Source organism: Pollicipes pollicipes, unplaced genomic scaffold, assembly GCF_011947565.3.
Source record: "Pollicipes pollicipes isolate AB1234 unplaced genomic scaffold, Ppol_2.1 Scaffold_7262;HRSCAF=8765_pilon_pilon_pilon, whole genome shotgun sequence".
NCBI classification, from domain to species: Eukaryota; Metazoa; Arthropoda; class Thecostraca; order Pollicipedomorpha; family Pollicipedidae; genus Pollicipes; species Pollicipes pollicipes.
Window position 1 is genome coordinate 7,257,123 of NW_023597055.1, and position 22,570 is coordinate 7,279,692.

Consider the following 22,570-nt stretch of genomic DNA (forward strand, 5'->3'; position numbering starts at 1 on the left):
AGTCTCCCAACTTAGTTCTAGCCCCCCCCCCCCCCCAGCTAAGAGACGTGAGTGAGCCAAATCCGAGGACAAACTCGTGTGTTGGCACATTTTAGGGGTTGGTGGGGTCATTTGTCATTGTTCAGCTGACAACCCACAACCATCCCATTGTCTGGACCTTTGCTCCTGCACCTGTGACGCTTACTTTGGTCGAAAATCGTCAGTGACATCCGTAAAACAAGGCTGGTTCACGATCAGCTTCCATAGAATTTAAGCGGTGCCGTGGCTCCACTCTGGTTTTGGGAGGATTAACTCAAGGCGTCCAAGACGGGCGCCGCAAAACCGGGTAGCGGCAGCATGAGATCGATCGTAATAACGCTGTCATTGCGCGCCAATGCTCCGAAATAAAACCACATGTTCAACCTGGACACGCTTTGCACTCTGTTATATCAGCTTCCTCTGACCAGCCAGCGGCCAGTCACGGCCATCCCTCCGGCCACTGCCAAACGCCCACACTGCCTCCGTGTAACCCGTGCCTGCCATCTATGGGCAAGAGTAGCAACCTGTTGGCAAGCTGCCGCCCGACAGCTGAGAGCTTGGCGCCGTCCAGGGCCGCGGCCCAAACAACCCCGACCTGACTGCCTACACTGGTCGCGCAGCGTGCTGGCCGGGCGAGGGGACCACGCGCACGCTAGCAGTCCCTCGGAGCACAGCCCTGACGTTATCGTTATCAGTTACGTGATCACGCCGAAGGCCGTAGGCGCGGTGCTGAAACAGGCGGGAACTTCTGGCGACGGCGGCGGCGGAGACGGAGACGAGTGAGGCTGTGACGACGCAAATTGGTGGCTACGAGAATATCCGTCCGGTTCAAGGTAAGCAGTGGGACCGTCACAACGTACGCGTGAACCGGATGCGTTCTCTACGCAGTTGCGGATCCGGGATTTCGTCAAGGAGGGGGAGGCACGCAACGTGGTGCCCCTAAAGTTTGGGCCCCTCCAAAATATCTCCGTATTCAAGCCATCAGATTTTAAGATCTTGGGTATGAAATTTGTGTATTGTAACCCATTTTACTGTGCGCAGCCCTGGAAAATCACGCGTGTTACGTATGCACATACTTTGAGCTTATTCATTTTTTCTCCACATCTTGATGGATCCTGTCATTTGGGATTTCGGGAAAACAAGGCAAAGTGAACTAAATGTGACTGTTCAGTTCCCTAAAAAATCAAGCACGAACTTGATTCATAGATGATTTACAGCTAGTCAGTAGGTCGATATGATCGGCTGATCGCTGAGTCTAAAGCATAGTTCATTTGCTTTGACTAAGATGAAGGAGCGCAAAATGTCCGGTACAATTTTATTTGAATGTTATGAACGGGTGCAAAATGTTTTATCATTGGAAGTGTATTAAGAACGTGATGCATAAGTAATATAAGTGTCATCTTCAAAAACCAACGAAAATGGTACACACAACGCCGGCGGGACGTAAAATTATGTCCGACAATCACCCGTAAACAAGTCATCGGCTCGTAACAGAGCGTAACAAATGGGGCCGCGGACAAGAGCATTCTTTTTACTCCATTCAAGTAAGAAGTATCCAAAACCGAACATGGAGGGCCCCCGAACGATCAAGTGTGCCCGAGTGGGTTTAAAGATGGGCCCCCCGGCAAGAGCGTGGGGCCCTCATTCAAGTAGGGAGTACCCAAAACCCAATGTGGAGGGCCCCGAATAATCGAGAATGCCCGAGCATGATCGAGTGTGACCGAGCAAAACAGCAGATGTGCCCCCCCCCCCGACAAAAGCGTGGAGCATTCCATAGGTGGCAGGAAATTTGCTTTACACCATTGTAGAGGGCCCATGAGCATATCGCGAGTGTGTCGGTAGGTGAACGGTGACCAACGTGAAAGGCCACTGAAGAATCGAGAATACCCCGACAGGTTTTAATATGGGGCGCGCGGCTGTAGCGTAAAGAGCTTTTCGAGCGAATGGGAAGAACCACTGGAAGACCCCTGATCGACAAGAGTGCCTCGACATGCTAGCAGAAAAGGCCCCGACAAAAGCGCAGGGCCCTCCGAGCGAATGCAAATAAATCAAGGCAATGTGATGACCTCCGTAGCGATCGGGTTGACCCTGAGGGTTGACATATGAGGCCCCGAGAACAGCGTAGGGCCTCTTAAAAGCGTAATGAGTCTTGAAACCCCTCCATCACCGCTCTTTTAATCAGTGAAGAATAAGTGTTGTCTACTCGTGGGGCCTTTAGTAACACTTCCGACTGTTCCTGGTCGCCTGGAAGCCCAAAGACGTCCAATGATGCTGCGTTTTGTGTTGAGGAACTGCGGCTCTTCGGCTGGCTACGGACCCCTTCGGAGCCTATGAGACGCTTCGAGACTCAAAGGAGAAGAGGGCTTCCCATTGTGCTTCCCGTGCTTCCCCGTGCTTCCCATTCTCTGGATCCGTCACGGTCCTCACGTACGGCCAAGCAAGAACCTGAGCACGTTCCTGGGTACCGGTGCCACATCGTAGAGAAAAGCCGTCTTTGTTCTACAGGTCCTGTGAGATTTACGTCCTGACGATATTGGGCGCATATCTCCGAAGCGACAATTGCAGGTAGTCCATCGCGAAAACAAGACATGTGGCACCATCTAAGAAAGTCGTCTTCGTACCTCATTGTTTTTGTTTTTTAGGACGCGAAGCACGTGGCTGCTCTTTTTACCTTACGGAACGTCAGCGCTGACGATCGTCATATCACCGATTATGGGCCATAGCGTGGCTCGGATGTCAGCCTGGACCGCCCGCACAGCGGCCAGTGCCGCTATACCCTGCGGCCGTTGCGCCCTTTTACTGAGCAGCCCGTGGTGTCGTCCGCGCTTTCAGACGACCCGACGCCGCTGAGATGAGCTACAACCCGTACGGCGGCCAGGGCGGGTACCCGCCGTACCCGGCGGGTGGCCAGACGGGCTACCCGGGAGGACCGCCCGCCTACGGAGCTCCCGTACGTGAGTACTGCCGGGCTGCAGTGCGTGGAGACGCGGCCCACCCGCGCTCGAGCCCGCGGGTGTCACCCCCCGCGGTACACGATAACCCCGAACCGGCGGACGCGACCACCGCCGACGGTGCACGGCGCCCTGGCACGCCCACTTGTGAAAACCCAGGCCGCTGCGAACGCGTGTGCTCCGCGAGCACGGAAATGCATTGGTTTGCCCACGACAAGGCCCGCTCGTGAGAATCATGCGGCGCGTCACGACTGCGCCGCCATCTTGAAGGTCCGGGTCATGGTCTCTTAGTATACTCAGTCACTCATTCAACATTATTGTCTTGCGCGTTCCATGACTCATCCAGCATTCACCATCGTTCAACGTGTGTTTTTTCCCGAATACGATAAAACTCACTTAGCTACTTTCTGTTTTCCGAACAGAAAGTAACAGAAAGGGCACGGCGCACGCCAGCCGCAAAGCGTGCCACGTGGTTTGAAACGCAAACATTGTTTCCTGTGTCTGCAAACGAATCGACTTGCCGGTCGGGCGGCCTTAAGTGCAGACCGTCGCACCTCACGCGCTGTCTGAGGGTATCCCTGGTCTGTTGCAGGGTCAGCAAGCGCCCGGGTACCCGTACCCCGGTGCGCAGCCGGGGCAGGGCGGGCCTGCGGGACCGCCGGGAGGATATGGCTACCCGACACAGCCGGGCGGGTATCCAGGCCCGGGTGGTGGGTATCCCGGCCAAGGAGGTGGATATCCCGGCCAAGGAGGCGGATACCCAGGCCAAGGAGGCGGATATCCTGGTCAAGGAGGAGGATATCCCGGCCAAGGAGGTGGATATCCTGGGCAAGGAGGTCAAGGACAGGGAGGTGGCTATCCAGGCCAAGGAGGGGGATACCCCGGACAAGGAGGTCAAGGACAGGGAGGTGGCTATCCAGGCCAAGGAGGTGGATACCCCGGACAAGGTGGTCAAGGACAAGGAGGTGGCTATCCAGGCCAAGGAGGTGGATACCCTGGTCAAGGAGGAGGATATCCAGGGCAAGGGGGACAAGGACAAGGAGGCGGCTATCCAGGCCAAGGAGGTGGATATCCTGGCCAAGGAGGAGGATATCCAGGTCAAGGAGGTGGATATCCTGGCCAAGGGGGAGGATATCCTGGTCAAGTAGGTGCTTATCCTGGCCAAGTCGCAGGAAACCCGAATCCGCTACCTGGATCCCAAGGATATGGGATCAGTCGTGGATCTGGGCCATACCAGCCAGGAAATCGCACCTATATGGAAAAGGTTAGTATTACAAAATGAATGCATTTCCAATGCTGTGAACGTTCCCCGCATCCTCATACAGCACACACGTCTTAGCTTTGGGCAGGGTGTCGATTGGTATCCTTTTATGAAGGCCCTGGACCCGCTAATGCTGGACTGAACTATCGAATGCCTGTCTCACCCGCCAACATTTTTACTCAAATATTACATACCGGCGCGTAGTTACGCAAAATATGTTTGGAGTTGAGCATAGACAACGGCCAAGTCTTCCCCAAAACACGCCGAAAGGTGGTGTCTTCCCGAACGTGGCCCGCTTTCTTTTTAAGCTAGAGGAATGGAGCCATCAACTGAAGATAAAGGGACACTTCTGTTCACTACAGTGAATTATGGTTATGAAATGGAAATTATGTTTTCATAACTACATAACGTAGGAAAATGTGAAGATTAAACAATGTGTACCGTTCTCTGGCATTATTGGTAGCTACCGTCATGCTATTTCGTATCTGATTGGTTGATAAATGATGCAAAAGTTTAGTCTGAACGTGGCCATTGGTTGAAATCCAGTGGGCTAAATTCGTCGAGAAATACACATTTGGGGAGAAGATTGGTTATTCGACCCTTGGCCCGCACCTCCCGTCAACCATTTACCCAAGACGACTCTGCTGCCTCAGAGCATGCATTCGTCCTTTGCTAATCGGCACAAGTTTTTCAGGTTGGTATAGTTATGCATCGCTTGTAGTTTAACCCTACTCGGAGCAGGCTCCCTATTCCCCATATTATTGGGCACGGAATAGGGAGTCCCTAGATCTCACTCCTTGACGAGATCTCAGGAACTATTACGCCGGTTGCAATAATCAAACTGGCCTTGATTTCAACGGTCGTCGAAATTTTCTCAATGTTTTCAAACGTATTGCGACGTGTTTTGTCATATTGTGTACATACAAGTGAGGTATATTGTGTTAAAAGTCCAGGTACGTGGTAGGCGCGAGGATAGTTTCAGGGCTGAGTATTGGGAGGGATCTCATGCAAAGTATGGCGACCTTGCCGAGAAGGTGATCTCTCCTAGCTTATAGGAGTATCTGATACTTCCGGAGAGCGAGACAGGTCTGGATTTCGACCATTCAATTTTCATATTTGCATTCTTCTATTTTTATACGGCAGAACTTTCTTACCGGGCGCAACACTCGACAGCCATGCGTGCCACGTAGGTATTTGAAAAACGCTCATGTTTGCCCATCGACTATGATGTGTCAAAGTGAGTTCAAGCTGGCTTCCAAATAGCATCAAACTCTGCCATGATAATTGATTCTAATGGCTGGTTGGTTTTCGTTTTGTGCGTCAAAACCGCTAAAAAAGTCGCGTCTTAGGTAAATGAGCTTACCTGCAGCAAATAGTTTAAATGAAGGTGATGAATATCAAAACGAAATCTAAATCGTAATGACTCAAGTGACATCGAGTGACACGAATATTGATGGTTAGCGGTGATAATTGAAAATGGCGAAGGCAGTTGAAAGTTGAGTTTTAATGCCATGTATCGTCGGGCAGCAGAACCTTGGAACAATGGAGCGCAAAAGACAAAGTGCGGTGTTTGTACGCCGTTACAGTGATAATGGGTAATTACAGATGCAAATGTTGTTTTGGACAGCCGTCCTGGCTTGGTGCGTTGGTTTTTTTTTAATGTTTTATGCAACGTTTCGGCTGATTCATTCTCCGGCCGTCTTCAAGTGTTACTGAACCCTGAAAACGACTGCCGGCGTTCGACTTTTGACCATTCATGCTTTCTCCTTCGCATTGCTGGGGTTCGAACCGGGCTTTTCTGATTTCGGGCTTGGGTACACCGCACTGCCGGCGCGTAAAATTATCTTAGCCATTTTGGTGAAAAACTTCATGTGAATTCAGGCTGCTGGTATCTGCGTGGAAGCCACCGAAAAAGTCGTCCCCTTTGTGAAAAAGTTCACATTCAGTCATGCCCGCACCCAACGACACTCAGGCGAAACGCACAGTTTTGTTGTAGCATGAGGGCATTTCTGATTGTTGCTGTCGTGGACGTTTCAAAATTGTCCGCCTAAAACGTGAACTTCTTTCAGAGGGGGTAGAGCTCCCTTTTTCACTTTTCACTCATTGCTATATCAGACGCGTACCATCTGATCGGTGATGCCAGTTTTCTCGAAATCCTTATTACTAGCTCCGAGTTTTGACTTGGCGTAGCCGCTACTGTGGGAAAAATCTATTGGGCTTCCTACTATGAAAGTAATGCGTTGCATTTCCATTGCTTTTTCCGATGTGTGTGCCCTGCACTCATCGCAACACATCAATTTGTCAAAATGCCTGTGAAATAGATGCTCAGAAAGTTTTGAACATTTTTTTTTTAGAGAAAACGATATGCAAACACCAGGCTGTTTTCCCGCGAATTCAAGGAAGCGTTATCTTATGGGTTTGGTTTCTCCCTCATGGCGTCAAGCACAGTTTCGAAACGCACCACGTGATGCAGCGAATCACGTGGTCTTAAGTGACACACTTGTTCAAACTTCAATCAATGCGTTTCTTGGTAACTGGCCTTTATCGCCCGATGTGCCGATCACAAACGTCCATTTGTACTGACGTCAGTGATGCCAGAAGAGACACCACTTTTAAGCCATAGGCCGGCAATGTGCCGGTTAAAACAGTTAAACGGCGTTTTCTCTAACCAGTAACAATTGATAACGACCCTCAGCAGATTCTGCCGTTTTCATGACGACGGTAGTCGCTACAACTATAGTATCCCAACCAAAGGTGGTATGCTCCAAAAGTGTCCCACCTTTTGGAATGTTCCACATTTTTATGTGGGGTTTGAACTGAAAAACCCATCTTGATAAATTCAGGTAACATTAAATAGCCATCTGAAAGAGCCTTTCCCCCGAACTCTGAGAGGAGAACGGTATAAATCCGTAGATAGACCTATTTTTGCCGTAATTTGGTGGTAATTGGGGTTATTTCTCATTGTTCAGCCCAACTTCCCTAGCTTATTTTGTGTTTTGTGAAGCTATACCCATGTAGGTTAGATTTTAATGAGTCATCTAGGAATCACTACGTGCTATTTTGTATCTACCCTCTTCACTGTTCCCCACTATCATTGACCGTGACAGGCAAGAGCGCCTTTCATATCAAACTCCAAGCTTTTAGTTTGGGTGATACCGTGGTGATAATCTGATCAGGGCCGCACAGTTGAGGGTAGCTGAAGTTTGACCACGTGCGATTCGCCCACCTCTCTCAGCATTGCCTCCTGATCTCTGCTTTGACTTCAAACCTGATTAAACCTACGACTGTGTTGCTAATGCGCTGTTGCGCCGTCATTTGAAGGCCTTGGCTGCTACCGCGTCGCGCACCAGTAGCGGAGTATAATGCTTACCTTTGGTATTTCGCGGACGTAGCAGCCCAGTAAGAAAACTTCTGTCGTTTGGTAGCCTTGCAGCAGATTTTCTCCACCCGTGGCGTTTTCATATCTACCGGAATAAATACGCTGCACGTCATCCCTCCGGGCGCCGCCAGCCACTGGTTGTGCAGCTTGTTGCCGTGTGCTGGAACGGACGCCGACGGGCCGGCGGTCGCCCGGCTGGCGATGCGGCGGCAAGGTGCACCCGAGCAGGCGCGGAACGCCAATGAAGAAGCGCTGCGTACGTCAAACGTTCGTCGCCTATGAAAAGCTTAATGGAGGCTACAATGGAATGAGTGCTCCCGCAATAGCAACTGCGACCGTGCTATCGCCTTGCAGTTTAAACTTCCACTTCCAAGCTCAGTCTGAGCGACAGTCAAAACATGCGCCGCGCTTCGGCTAGACCACTTCAGGCCCAGTGAGGGACCTCCCCCGCAGTCTGGATGCAAGACGGGCCAAAGCGGCACAAGCAGGGTGCGTGTGCACGCATATGATATATGGAGGCATGTGTCGACCGCTCTATCGCTTTGGAGATTGAACATGCCATTGTACAAGTGGTCTGGGCGGCTAGCGGCCGGCCTGTTGATAATTGCCCTGAGTCCAACAACGGACCTTCCCGCAAGTTAGATACAAGAGCACCCAAACTGTGCCAGACTGTACAAACAAATGTTGGGGTAGGTTTGGTGAACCTTACTGGCTGCGCTCCGTCCTCTCCCAAACCGATTCTGAAAAGAGTCACCCCTGCAACAAGCCGCCGAGTGCCAAATGTCAGCTTACGGTGACCTTGGCCGAACGTGCCGTCTGGTAAGCGAAGCGGGGGGGGGGGGGGGGGGCGCCGGGGACCGGATTGACCGGGGTAGGCCTTCTCCACACAGCACCTCTGAGAGCACCGAGCGTGGCAAGGAGGGGACGGATTTCATCCAGCTCGGCCAGAGCCAGAGGCGGTGACGAAATTTCGTCATGTGACATAACGAAGACGACTTCCTTCAGCGACTCCGTTCGGCATGGCTTTGGTTATGTAGGTCGCCATCGCGGTGGTAGTGTACGCACACTCGCATTATTTCATTTGCAGAAAGATGTCACACCCAATTAAAAGGAACACGAAATCCCTACTTATCATGTTTCACCACGCCATGACCTTGGTTTCTGTATAACAATGTAGGTAATACGCAACGCCATGGGCCCAACGAACACGCGTGTGCCTGCAGTGACGAACATTGCAATGAGAGGGCGGAGGTTGAACCGTGCAAAATTCTGAAAACCTCGCCTCCCCAAAACTCACTCGTGTTTTATCCCGAATTTGCCCATTTCCTCTCTCAAAGTGTGTTTGTAGCGGGGCGGGGGGAGGGGGAGGGGGAGAGCTAAAGCCATCCTGTTACGCGCTTGGACGATCTTGCATCTAATCTGTAAAGGGTGGTGCCTTTTAGGAAATGGGGTGATCCTCGACCGGGCGGCCGCATGCCACTCACAGCACCTTTGAAGCAGAAGCTTGACATTTCCATTCCCGAAAGCGATAGAGTGGTCGAAGCATGTCTACATATTTGGCATGCGTCAACACGCGTCTCGCTCGTGCCGATTGGCTGCTTTGACATCTAGCCCGCTGGTAGGTCCAATGCTGGACTTGAAGCGCCGAAGTTGCGCCTCATAATGCGTAAGTTGGGACCCGAAAGCGATGAAACGGTCGGACAGCTCTGGCATTTGCGCATACACGCACGTGTGCTACGTTTATACCAGTTTGGGCTGTCTTGGACCTTATTTGTCAGGAGGTCCGTTATTGGACCCGGTAATTCTCAGTCGACTGGTCCCAGCTGCATAGGGGCTTTTACAATGGCACGTTCAGTCATCAAAGCAATAGAATGGTGAACACATGTCTCCGTGTGTCACACACGCGCACACGTCCTGCGTTCGGCACGTTCGAAAAGAACGCCAGTTTTGGCCGGTCTTGTATCTAAGCTGCAGAGAAGTCCCTTTGTGGGCCTGGAGCGATCTAGCCGAAGCTGCGCCTCGTAGTGCGTGGTCTGGGCCCTTAAAGTGGTGAGACGTTTGGCTCAACCCAAACATTTGCACACACGGACACACGTGCCATGTTTGCACCGTTTTGGCCGGTCTTGCACCTAGCCTGCTGTGGGTTCCGTTACTGGACCCGGCCGCGCGGCCGCCTGTCTCGCAGACCGCTGTCAAGGGCATTGAAAGCTTCACAATATCAGTCCCGGAAATCAAAGAATAAGCAGCAAATATCGATAATTTTCACACATATGCACACGCGCTGTGTTTTAAACGGTTTGGACGATGTTGCTCCTAACGTACGGGGTTCGTTGATGGACTCTGGCCAAGTATCGACCGGCCGGCCGGCAGCCGCCCAGACCGCTGATACGAGGACTGAGTGGCTGCTGCTCAGACCCGTTTTAAAACTGACAGGTTGTACTTGAAGCCGATAGCACGGTCGCAGTTGCTATTGCGGGAATACTTGTCCCATTATAGCCGATAATCCGCTTTCACATTGGTGACGTACGTTTGCCGCACGCAGCGTTTCGTAATTAACGTTTCGTGCCTGCACGGGTGCACCTTGCCGCCGCATCGCCGGCCCGGCCGTGCGTCGGGCGTCCGCCATCTGGCGGCAGCCAGGCGCGAAGGGGTTCTTGCAAGCTGCGATCTGTTGCCGCGCTGGGCGGTGGGTGTGTCCGGCGTGCGGTTGAACGCAGTGAGACACAGCCGCCGCAAGCTTCGCAATGGCCCAGGTCAGTTGGCGCGGCCGGCGGGGGCGTGGCAGGCTGCTTTGCATGGAGCGGGGAGCCGAGCCGGCCGATAACGCGGCCACTGTGTGGATAACGCGGCCACGCAGCGCAGTCGGTCCCAATAACTGAGCCGTCTGCAGCAAGAGTTTTAGAATTTTGTGGAAGTTGATGACCTTTGACGTGACCTAGAGTCACCAAATTTTCAGCAGCATGTGGAATTTGGGTATGGGACACTGTAGTGGAGGTTTGGTAGCGATCGGTGCAGTAGGCTCTGAGAACTGGGTCATCTGCCAGCAATACTTTTGGGATTTATGAAGCTTGATGCCCTTTGACCTGACCTAGGGTTACCAAACTTTCAACTTTATCAGAGAATTAGGTATGGCACGTCCGTAAGTGAAGGTTTCGCAGCGATTGGTGCAGTAGGTTCTGAGAACTGAGTTGTCTGCAAACAATATTGGAATTTGTGAAATTTGATGACACTTGGCCTGACCAAGGGTCACCACATTCTGAACTGCAAGAAGGCCCATCGTTATTTTCTGCTTCCTCTTCAAGTGGAGCCTATCAGTGTAATTCAGAAGAACTCCGTCAGTGCTCCAGTCTCGCTCTGACCGGGACACAGCCATGCTAACCGTCCCCGCGTGCTCAGTCGCAGGGCACCATCCGGGCGGCTCCGGGCTTCAACGCCGCCGAGGACGCGGCGGCCCTGCGCAAGGCCATGAAGGGCTTCGGCACGAACGAGCAGGCCATCATCGACGTTCTGTGTCGCAGGAGCAACGCCCAGCGCCAGCAGATCGCTGTCCAGTACAAGTCTGGTTACGGCAAGGTGAGGGGGGAGTGGGTGACGGACTGGCGACGTCAGAGGGGCGGGGGAGGGGAGTTCCGCGCACACCGCTCTCCTGTCCATGAAAACGGGGATACAACGTCACGTCAGTTTGTCTGGCCTCTTCTCCCGGCTCTTTCGTTCGTAGTATTTGTGGTCTCTGCTGTTTTTTCCTCATGCATCTCAGAGTGGGTTACTCTTAGCTGCGCCTTTGTTTAGGTCTTAAAATGTGATAGCCCGTTTCATCCCGGGGCTTACACGCCCTTCAATGGCTCGGATTGGAAAGTAATTAGAGAAGAAGAAGTTTTGAAAGTTTTGGAAACGAGTTTTGACAAATTGGAAGAAGAAGATATTGTACTTTAGCCCCAAGCCGGGTGTGCCCCTCCCCCTCCCTTGGTTGTGTTCTGGATCCGCCCTATTTCTTCTGCTTCTTTGCTGCCGGTTGCGGCTTCCGCGTCCGCCGGGGGGAACTCGGCGAGCGAAATCGCAGCTCTAATTTCCAGAACCTGGGCTGAAATCCCGCACAACGCGTAACTTTCCAGCTACTTCGTCACTCTCCAGACACCCGGTGACCCTAATGACCCTGATGTAACCCTAATGCGGCGACCGGCGTGGGTGTTGGTGACGCTAATAGTCGCAAGAGTTGCATGTGTCGGTAAATCGTCAGATCGTTAAAGGGAGTGTCCAGCCGTTTTGCATTTCCCTACCTTTTCTCAAAATCTTTCCGAAAAGTTCTGATATTTGATTCGAACTGGCCTCCTCGACGGGACCAAATATCTTTGGAACTTGCTCTTCGTCACTGTCAAATTCAAAATTCCTATCTGTTTGACTGTTTCCAACGTGTATGTCATGTGAAAGTCTCAGTTCACCAATTCGCAAGTATCCTGGTGCAGTACATTACACAGGAGCCTTGAACCCTCGATTGAGGAACAATATATGCAAATATGCGGTCAATCTCATGCGAATTCAACGATACGCTGCACTATGGCTTTGATGCCTGCCGTATGGCGTTTAGCCAGGTGCCCTGTTCGACGGCTACTTTGGCTTTGGGGAACATAGTTTACATAGATGCCAGCTAAGTCCAGGGCTGCTTGAACGAGGCAGGTGTACACCTGCGAAATATCCGCTGGCTTTGTGACATGTTTCGCCAACTCGCTTCTCGCCGAATGCCTGCACCGCGCTGTGATAACTGAAAGCGTTCATAGCTGATAATAACATTCATACCTCATCAACACGCAAATGTAACCTTTGTCCACCACCAGAAGCACTGTGGATAGCAGTATAATGCGATGAAATGAATACATTTGACTCGCCTGCCACAAAATATTTTCATCCCAAGCATATTGGCTTTGCCTTGCATTGACTGACACATTGCCCACGCTCGGAACCATTATCATCACATCATTAACTCATTCGTGCACTCGTGGTAAACCAAAGAATACTGTACTGATTTCTTGCTGGATTGTGTTGGTAAATATGCTTATTTTACCACCTTGTACAGCTTGCTTTGCCACCACACAATGTAAGCATAGGTCATTGCATAAGCAATTGTGCTGGACTATTATCTACAATTGTGCCATGTGTGGAGTCTGGGAATTGTGCCAATGCTTTGCAGGATGTTCACAATGTTCCACTGAACATGTTATGGCTGGGTTTTGCCAAGATATTGCACAATAGTTACAGAAAAGATCTGCGCCCCACATTGGAAGAGCTTGTCAAGAACAGCAACCACAGACTATCATGATGACATTTGTATCAGAGTCTGACTGACAACTCTCAAAGGCAATATGAACCAATCACAACATCCACTCAGTTGAGTGTTTCAGCCAATTACTTAAAGATTTTTAAGTCAAATGGTAACCTATGATACTATTTTGACTGGTTGTTTTAATATGTAATGCTGATGTTCTTCTGTAGTCATTATGCAATATTTTGGGAAATCCAGCAATGACTACCTGAGAATATTATTGTGAACACCCTGGTAAGAATCCTGGCCCATTTCTGGTCCATGTACTTATGGCTCAAGTGCACTAATTACCCAGCACAATTTTTGGTATAGACTTCACAGCTTACTGTGCTGGCAAAGCAAAATGGATAAAACAGTAAGTTAGGCACATGTACCCAATTGAGTAAACAGAGTTTTAGGTGAGGAATGATCATAGGAGTACAGCATTACGTTTTAGTTCCTACATCCATACCGCAAAATGTGTGTTATTTCTAATGATTTCAACTGAACCTCACCAGTTTTAAACATGCAAAGGTGAGCATAGACATGAGGGAACATTTTTGTCAGCATTTTATCAGCCCAATAACAGATAAGGCACATGGAACAAAATGTGTTTACTGAAAACTTGGGGTTATCAGCTGCTGATAATGTTGAATGGCAGCCATCATCGAACTGCACATCACTGCTGCATTTCACCATCTGTTCCAACATGGGGTGTTCATGCTATGATTATTATGATAGATTTCAAACAAGTGGTCTTGACATGTTAAGTGGAACATGGCAAATACCATGGTGAACACCTGTCTAATTTTTGGCCTCTGGCTTTGCTTAATTGCATTGGTAACCAACCAGCACAATTATCAGTGCATATAGCCAGATTGAGCCGCACTCTCCAACAGTATGTTTGTAAGAGGAACATTGGGCTCTAAACTTGATCTAAGAACTGTGCTTTTGGTCTGTTAACATGGCATAAGCATAACATTTTTTTAATTCCCATACTCATGATTTTAAATCAGTTGTTCATCACTTCAGCTTCGCTTCTCCAATTATTTGCTTGCAAAGTGTTACAAGACCAGCATGGAAGGCATTAATGTTTTATTTCTACCAATAAGACACATGAGACATAACAGGTACAAAATGACACACTTCATTTCTTCGCTGCCTACATGCCACCAATGCCGGATATTAATAAACAGTCAAATCTTTTCACCGTTTTTGAGCAGACGATTCGGTGCGAGTTGAAATACCCTTCTGCGATTATTACTACGCAATATATTGAGGAAAATAGCAATCATGTGCCGAGCAGGGCTACTTTAACATCTTGCAAACCGTTATCCACACTTCGCATGCGGTGTGGAAACTGACAACCATCCGTAATGGCCATGAACTTACAGCAGCAATTATCTTTCGTGCGCTGGAATCGTCCAAGGCGTCAGAAACACACTAGTGAGGGTGTGAAATGTTGGTCGCGCAATTGGAACTTGAAACTAAGTGAACTCATTTGCACATACTATCCTGTTGGTGAACCAGTTCCGCCTCCCCTCAGTACTTTTTACACAAATAACAGATTCTGAGGGCTCGCCAGAGCATGTTTTTGAAAGATGTTCCAAGGGTGGAACACTCACCAATCATTAAGAACAACGAATTTTCCGCCACTGACGGCGGCTGCCCAGCTAGGGCTGTCGACGGGAACCAGTGACGTCACTCGCCTTCCCCTTTCTCCAGGATCTGACCAAGGACCTGGGGAAGGAGCTGGGCGGCAACTTCGAAGATGTGATCCTGTCGCTGATGACGCCGCCCTTCGAATACCTGGCGAAGGAGCTGCACGAGGCCATGTCAGGCGCGGGCACCGACGAGGACACGCTCTTCGAGACGCTCTGCACGCACACCAACGCGGAGCTGAACGGCATCAAGGCCGCCTACGAGCACAGTGAGCGCCATGCTGTTGCGTTGCTGGGCGGCAGTCCCGGGCCATGGCGTAACTGAGCGTCATGGGAAGCGTTACAAAACGCGACTGTGAACGCTCGATGCTCTACATCGCACGTGATATCGTTCACGTGACCTCCTCTCCTCACGCTGTGGCTAAGAGTACCAAGGGCTAAGGGTCTGGCCGCTGGGTCGCACACGACCCATGGAGGTTTTCATGACGCGCTTGCGATGCGCTTACCGCGGTGCCGTGCCGCGGAGCATGTTGTATATTCTGTTGCATCTGCTGTATCTTCAACTGTCTCTTTCCCACATTGTGAATGCGCCCGCTATAGTTCTGTGTTCCGTATGCTCAAGAAACTGAACCTTTGTCATTTACAGTATAGTTACGTATGGCGCATAGTTGGTTTTAACAACAACATTTATAATTGAACCTTTTTCAGTTGCGTCTGTTAGTGGGGTGCTCGCTGCCAGTACCCCCCCCCCCCCCCCGCCCACTCATACACACACGCACGCACGCATGCACGCACACACGCACACCGACAGTTGTACCGCCACTAACCTGATGCCGCTCGCCGCCAGTGTACAGCAGGCCGCTGGAGTCTTCTGTTCGCTCCGAGGCGAGCTCCAACTTCAAGCTCCTTCTCACCGCCATCTTACAGGTGGGACGGGTCGGCGGCGTTCAGTCCGCACTCATGGCGGTGATGGCGCACATGCGTAGGATGACCTGAAATGCCTTGAGGAGATACAGCTTTATCCATAACGTTTCAGAAGTTGACGCGTAGTGTGTGGCGATTAATGAAAAGAACAGACTCGTAAAACCATTTAGCTACCCAAGCGGCGACTCCCTTGGTGCAGTTCCTCTCATGCATACGCATTCAGCATTCACGATGAAGCGAGCGGAGATGTTTCTGAAAAGGGATGTGAAAAGACACTAGAAAGAAAAACGAACGTGTTCTTGGACATCCACTTTTAGGCTCTTTAACTAGACTTTCTTACAGCTTCTGGCAATCCTGCGTGGCGCATGATCAAGGGAAGATGCTTCCTGGGCTTACTTTGCTTCTGATGGTCCGCAGGTCGACTGTTAGGCCCGCCCTGGCCCTTTGACTGACCCTGTTTGTGTGCAGAAGGGGGGGCACAACTGCCTCCCTTGCCCCCCCCGCGCCTCCGGCGCTCCCGGCAGGCATGGAGGCGAAAGTATGTTTGTTGACCATCAAAATGTTGAAAGCCTCTTGCCCAAATCGACGGCCCTGTAGCGTCACCTGCCTAGCCAAAATTGTAATCAGGGAGGGTCCATAACTGATCTAAGAGGTACTGAATCTTACTCAGAAGGATCCCTGTTGCTAGCTGTGATCTGTGTCTCCGTCCCTGACTGTGACCTGTGTCTCCGTCCCTGGCTGTGACCTGTGTCACCGTCCCTGGCTGTGGCTTCTGTCTCCGTCCCTGGCTGTGACCTGTGTCTCCATCCCTGGCTGTGACCTGTGACCCTCTCCCTGGCTGTGACCTGTGTCGCCATCCCTGGCTGTGACCTGTGTCTCCATCCCTGGCTGCGACCTGTGATCCTCTCCCTGGCTGTGACCTGTGTCGCCATCCCTGGCTGTGACCTGTGTCTCCATCCCTGGCTGCGACCTGTGACCCTCTCCCTGGCTGTGACCTGTGTCGCCATCCCTGGCTGTGACTTGTGTCTCCGTCCCTGACTGCGACCTGTGACCTGTGGCCCTTTCCCTGGCTGTGCTCTTTATCCCTGTCCCTGACCTTGACGTGTGCCTCTGAATCGGCAGGCTAACAGGGATGAGTCCCCTCACGCTGACCCGGCAAAGGCAGCCAACCAGGCGCAGGCGCTCTACAAGGCCGGTACGTCGTCTTTCTGTGGTTTAGCCTCGTCTATTCCCTCGGCCGCACGGATTGAGGCAAGCAATGAACAGTGCAGCAATCCTAGTAGCTAGTCTTATAAATATAGGTATCAACAGTGTTATGATTTTTATTTTCCATATAAATTATAATGCTGTCGATTGTTCCAATGCTGATTGCATGATCCAAGCATACGCGGAATTCGCATATTCTGTTGAATGTTGCAATAGCCAAAATTCGAACACTCTAATATGCACCTTTATTTCTAGCTTTGGGGCGTATTTCAAAAGCATACTCTGGTGAATCCCTCAGACTATTTACGTTGCATAATAGCACTGGGTAGTGCCACTGCGGCATCATCAACATACGTGAGGATATAAATTTTGACTATTTCCGAGTCGAAATTGCACCGTCAACGCCTTGTAACATCACTACACTTCTTCCTGTCTTGGAAGCCCCAGGGTGTATCCCGAGTCTGCGACAGCTGCAGTTGTCGTGACTGCCGTCGTCATGACGGCGGCAGAACCTGCTGAGGGCCTGTATCAGCTCCTGCGGGTTAGAGTTACTACTTTTGAGCTGTTTTAATAGGCATACTGCGGGCCTACAGACTTAAAAGTGGCCTCTCTACTGACATAAATATATTCACGACACGTGAACATTTGCGATTGGTGCAGCGAGCGACAAGGACCAGTTACCGAGACGCGCATTGGTTGAAGCTTGAGCTAGCGCGTCATTATAGGTTACGTCATACTACGTTTCCCAAAACCAAAGTACGCTTCAAAAAGAGCTACTATGGTCGACGCCGTAGGGGAGAAATTAAAGCCATAGCAGAACGTTCTTTTAAGTTCGCGGAATAATAACTCTTTAGTTTGGTATAATTCCCTAAAAAAGTGTTTCAGGCTTTTGTAGCATTTATAACGCAAGCATTTTGACAATTTAGTGTGTCGAAACATTACGGAGGACAAGTTGGAAAGAGCAAATGGAATGAAATGTGTTATTTTCATAGCGGAGAGCAAGAAGTTCAATAGGATTTCTCCCGCAGCAGCGGCTACTTCAAATAGAAATTGTGAACTCTCAGAAGGATTTCGAGAAAACTGGTATTACCGATCAAATCGAGCGCGTCAGATATCACAAGTGAACAGTACGAAAAGGTGGTACGCTCCCTTTAAAAGGTGACTTCCTCACATCTACAATGTACTGTCGGTATTGGAATAAGTCGTGAGGCACCTGATTTACATATGTTGTCAAAACCTTCCCCATGGTCGTGCTGAGGTGACAGACCACCGGGTTACGCGTGCTGAGATCTCCGGGATTGCAGAGCTCGGAGTCATGGGTCGAAGGCGGACTGCTGTAATTGGCGCCCTAACAAAACAAAAAAAAAACAACAGGGGAACAGATCCAGTACGCGGGACGACTTCCTTAGGATCTGGTGACGTATGCGAGGCCGGCTGCTGTCACGCCTCGGCTGAGAGCAGCCGACCAGCCTTCACCCCGTGCCAATAACCGCTGAAGCATTTGTCGATGCATGCAGGTTTTGGCGCAAGAACGTCATCACATCCTAACAAAAACCGGAACCGGTGAAAGTTTCTGCTGTCGGGGATCGAACTCGGACTTCTTGCCCCAACGGCGAACACCTCTGTTCGCCCACTGACGACGCCGACCTTGACCGCGGCAGGCGAGAAGAAGAGGGGGACGGACGAGGAGACGTTCACGGTGATCGTGGCGACGCAGAGCGCCGCCCAGCTGCACGCCATCATGGCCGAGTACGAGAAGCTCTCCAAGAAGAGCCTGCTCGACGCCATCAGCTCAGAGACGAGCGGGGACTACCGCCAGGCGCTGCTGGCTGTCGGTGGGTACCGTGTGAGCCCAGGCCAGGTCGGGTTAGACCGAGCGAGATCAGTGAGAATTGGTGGGTAATGCTGGCTTCGAAGAAGGGTAGGATATAGCGGGTTACGCCGCGTCACGGCACGCCACGTCGCTTCTCGTTACTTTACGTCACGTCACGTCACGTCGTCATGTCACGTCATGTCATGTCATGTCACGCCATGGCACACCACGTCATGTGATGCCATGTGATATCAGGCCAAGCTGGCTGGGACCATTGAGGTTCGCTAGCGCGGCTGGCTGTGAGGAGGGCAGCTCTGGTCAGGTCAGCTCTGGTCAGGGCAGCTCAACATATACGGTTACAACTTCTCACTGTGGAAGCGACACGCAGCGCCAGCGACCTTCACGTTCCCACCTTCGCCGACATTCCCCGTCGGCGCTGATCACTCGCTCAAGGCTCCACACGGAGATACGTGTGTCCTGCCTGAACGCGCGGACGCGCTGTCCCCAGTTAAGAGCTCGCTGAACCGGCCGGCCTACTTCGCCGAGCGGATCCGGGACACGATGAAGGGCATGGGCACGCGGGACGGCGACCTCATCCGGCTGATCGTGTCCCGGGCCGAGTACGACCTGGCCAACATCAAGCAGGAGTACCTCAGACGCTACGGCCACGCCATGGAGAAGGACGTGTCGGTGAGTGGGGGCGCGTGCCCGCGGCCGGCACCGGGGCGGAGTGTGGACGCGTCCCACGATTGGTCGTAGAATGTGGGACACTACGCCGTCATACAGGCCCTGCACAATGCCTCGGCGGTGACGTTGCAAGGAAGTTGAGCGCGCATCTTGCTTCGTGGTGTCATACAATTGTGCAATATGACGCTAGTGGAGGGGCACACCGATTATGGTCGTGCGGTGCAATCCCCTCATGGGCTGGTCCCAGCCTTGGATACATCCACTGACGAAGCTGGGATCATGCCAGTAAACCAAGTCACTACGCCTAAGGCATCATCACAGTGTCATGCTCACGATCGGCTGCCGTCGGGTGAGGGGACGGTGGGGACCATCAGCCATATCGAACCGTCGGGTGAGGGGACGGTGGGGACCTTCAGCCTGATCGAACTGTCGGGTGAGGGGACGGTGAGGGCCGTCAGCCATATCGAACCGTCGGGTGAGGGGACGGTGGGCACCATCAGCCACATCGAACCGTCGGGTGAGGGGACGGTGGGGGCCTTCAGCCAGATCGAACTGTCGGGTGGGGGACGGTGGGGATCCTTCATACAACACTGGACTCGGATGGCGACACGCAGTAGTCTTCAGGAGGCAGTGGTGACAGTATGGCTGGCGTAGTCGCACTGAATGCTGAGCGAAAGGTTCGAATGGGGTCGAAGATCTTCATGCGTGGCTAAGTCGATTACTCGTTTCTCAACTTATAGACCTGAGCGGGCACGGAAGGCAGGTTCGTATGTCACATCTTGTGTCACGTTTCCTGGTGTTTGTTTTTTACGCATCACATTGCTCATGTTCTGTTTCAGTCGGAGACGTCTGGCGACTACAAAAAGGCGCTGGTGATGATCATCGAGGGAAACTAGCTCCAAAATCGCGAGCCGGAGAGCAAGCCGAGGCCCGCTTCCAAAACGATGCGCGTCGCACCTCAAATCCTTCTTCCAGCTGTGGTGTCGTGAAATTTCAAATGTGTCTTGTTTGATGCTCAGAGGTCGTGGCTGGAGGAAAAAACTTCTGCAACCACCTTAAGGAGAGAGGTGCTTGGCTCGCCTCCTTCAGCCAGTCATGACACTCTTCTAGGCATGATGGGCATGGACCACGACCGTTACTGCGGATGTTACAGTACAACACCAAAAGCCAAAACACCCGTACACCGATAGCTGTAGCTTCGCGCTTGCCTTCCGCTGTGACGGATAACTCGTGTTCAGCTCTGTATGCGTTTGTGGTGGCTGGCTACTGTCACAGTCTGCCACAGTGCGACGCGTCATAGGGGCTGCCGCCGTCGTCTGGCGCCTCTTGTTTACTTTGGCTGTAGTAGCGTCGGCGTCATGTAATTAGCAAATGTTTTTTTTCGAAACTTTATCACTATACAGGAACAAATAAGGTTGTCTTGTTTCCGTCGGCATGGCTTGCTGCGCTGGGAATATCAACATGACAGGTGAGGGGCCGGCATTCAACCTGTGCGGGATGACAGAAACCTGTGCTAATAGGATCGGCAGGGACTTCGCTTACCACAGTGCCGCCTTCGCTAGTACCGCCATCGCTAGCACCGCCCCTGTAGTGCCGCGGTCAGTAGTGCCGCTCCTGTAGTACCGTCATCGGTAGTACCACCCCTGCCTGTCGCGATCGATAGTACCACCACCCCCCTTTGCCGTGGTCGGTGGTACCGCCTCTATCCATGTCGGCTTTGGGCCTCCAAACGATCGTGTTGTAATGAAACCAGGAGGGCAAGGCTGTGCATTCATTTTACCGCACCTTTGCTCCTCATAAATCTGATTAAGGCTGGAGGTATCGTGCTATGGCAAAACGACAGAGGTGGTTTAGACTGATGGGAAAGTTAAGTGACGAGTTTCACGGCGCGACGAGTTGTGCGTGAGTGTGACCGCTGCTTATGGCTGTAATATTAGGACTGTCACAGGCATGAATCGTTTTACTCCGTGGACGCAGGTATGGACGCGCATACAAATAATCTCTGGAAAGTGCCCGTCCACTCTAACCCCATGTCTACCTATAGGGGTTGCCACTGCTACCAACACAGTACAGGAGGCCAACGGACTGGGACGGGTGCTGTCAGAGCGATGCGGTGTGGGGTCATGTGATCCAAGGTTGTTGTGGCGTGATGCCAATGCGAGTGTCGCACTGTGCATTCTGGTTTGAGTAATCAAGAGTCGTATAGCGCCAGATTTTCTTTGGAAGGGTTAAAGGGAATGCTCCACATTTGAAGGTATTGAGGTGAAGCGTCAGATATGATGGGAAACACTTTCTTTTAACTATTGGTAAGCTTTCAAGGCTCAAAAACGACCCCAAACAACAAAATTTCGAAATTTGTAGAAATGCGCTCCATGACGTCATCGTTTGATGGCGTCACGGAATATGGATATGCGCCAATGAATTTCTACTCGCAGTTGTGTGCGCGTAATTTTACTTGCCGCCGACCTCGTTTAAGTCATTCCCCTCGGGTGATGCGTGCATGACAATCATTACACTTGTGTATCACGTTATTAATGTATTTTGAGTGCTAGGATATCTTGTACTCCTTTATAACAAGGGAAAACTCGGCGGTAGTCATCAGCCATCAGCTGATGACGTCGACCAGCCGGGCAGCGCTGGCAAGGGGCGGGACACAGGGAGCACGCCCCCCCCCCCCCCGCCCTCCCGCCTTAGGTTACGGGGCGCGAGCGCGCTCACCACGCTCTGGCTGCGCTCCTGCACCAGCCGGCAAGCCGTAAATTAGCTAGGAATGTTCGAGCTCGATTTTGATGGTGCTTAGCCGCCAACTTCAGTTTATTTTACCGTTTTTTTCCAAAATACTTGGTTTTAATGACAGGATTCACCGTGATCTGGAGAAAATGCATATGCTCCATGCATGTGCTTACGCTGCACGTCTAGCTTTCTAGTTTAGCACATTATGATGGGTTCCCGTATTCACTGTTCATATATATATATATATATATATATATATATATATATATATATATATATATATATATTCCGAGTGTGGCGTGACTTGCGAGGAATGGGCGAAGTGTTTTACGTTGTCCCAGCACTGCTCGATTTTTACTGCGTCAAATCAGAAAGACGTTGCGTGACACAATGAAGCGCAGGGTGTAACGCTTTTTGCATTGTCAGACACCTGGCAACATCTCAGCTATTCATTATCAGAAAACTGAGCATGCTCTAGTGGATGAAATCTTACGGCAGGTAGAGCTCTGGAAGGGATCAGAAAGCATTAAACATTTGGTCCCTCTCTGGGCGTCCGAACTCATTCGGCTGATCGGGTAGAGCTGACGTCGCTGCAAAAGAGGGTACAGGTGGTCCTCCACGTTATTCTGCTCACGCACCAT

The 22,570-nt window shown here is 51.3% G+C and overlaps 1 protein-coding gene across 2 annotated transcripts; it reads left to right on the forward strand.

Moving 5' to 3' along the window:
- Positions 1–599: 599 nt before the first annotated feature.
- Positions 600–21,311, forward strand: LOC119113673 (annexin-B12). Of its 2 annotated transcripts, XM_037237956.1 has the most exons (10): positions 600–851; positions 2,851–2,968; positions 3,562–4,233; positions 11,006–11,182; positions 14,631–14,835; positions 15,414–15,493; positions 16,613–16,685; positions 18,358–18,531; positions 19,018–19,199; positions 20,036–21,311. In XM_037237956.1, exons 2-10 carry the CDS (start codon positions 2,870–2,872, stop codon positions 20,090–20,092), a joined length of 1,719 nt encoding a protein of 572 aa, XP_037093851.1. In that variant the 5' UTR covers positions 600–851; positions 2,851–2,869; the 3' UTR covers positions 20,093–21,311. The 2 variants fall into 2 exon arrangements, with proteins under 2 accessions (XP_037093851.1, XP_037093852.1); XM_037237957.1 differs by lacking the exons at positions 600–851; positions 2,851–2,968; positions 3,562–4,233 and adding an exon at positions 10,236–10,362 and having other exon boundaries at positions 20,036–21,292.
- Positions 21,312–22,570: the final 1,259 nt, after the last annotated feature.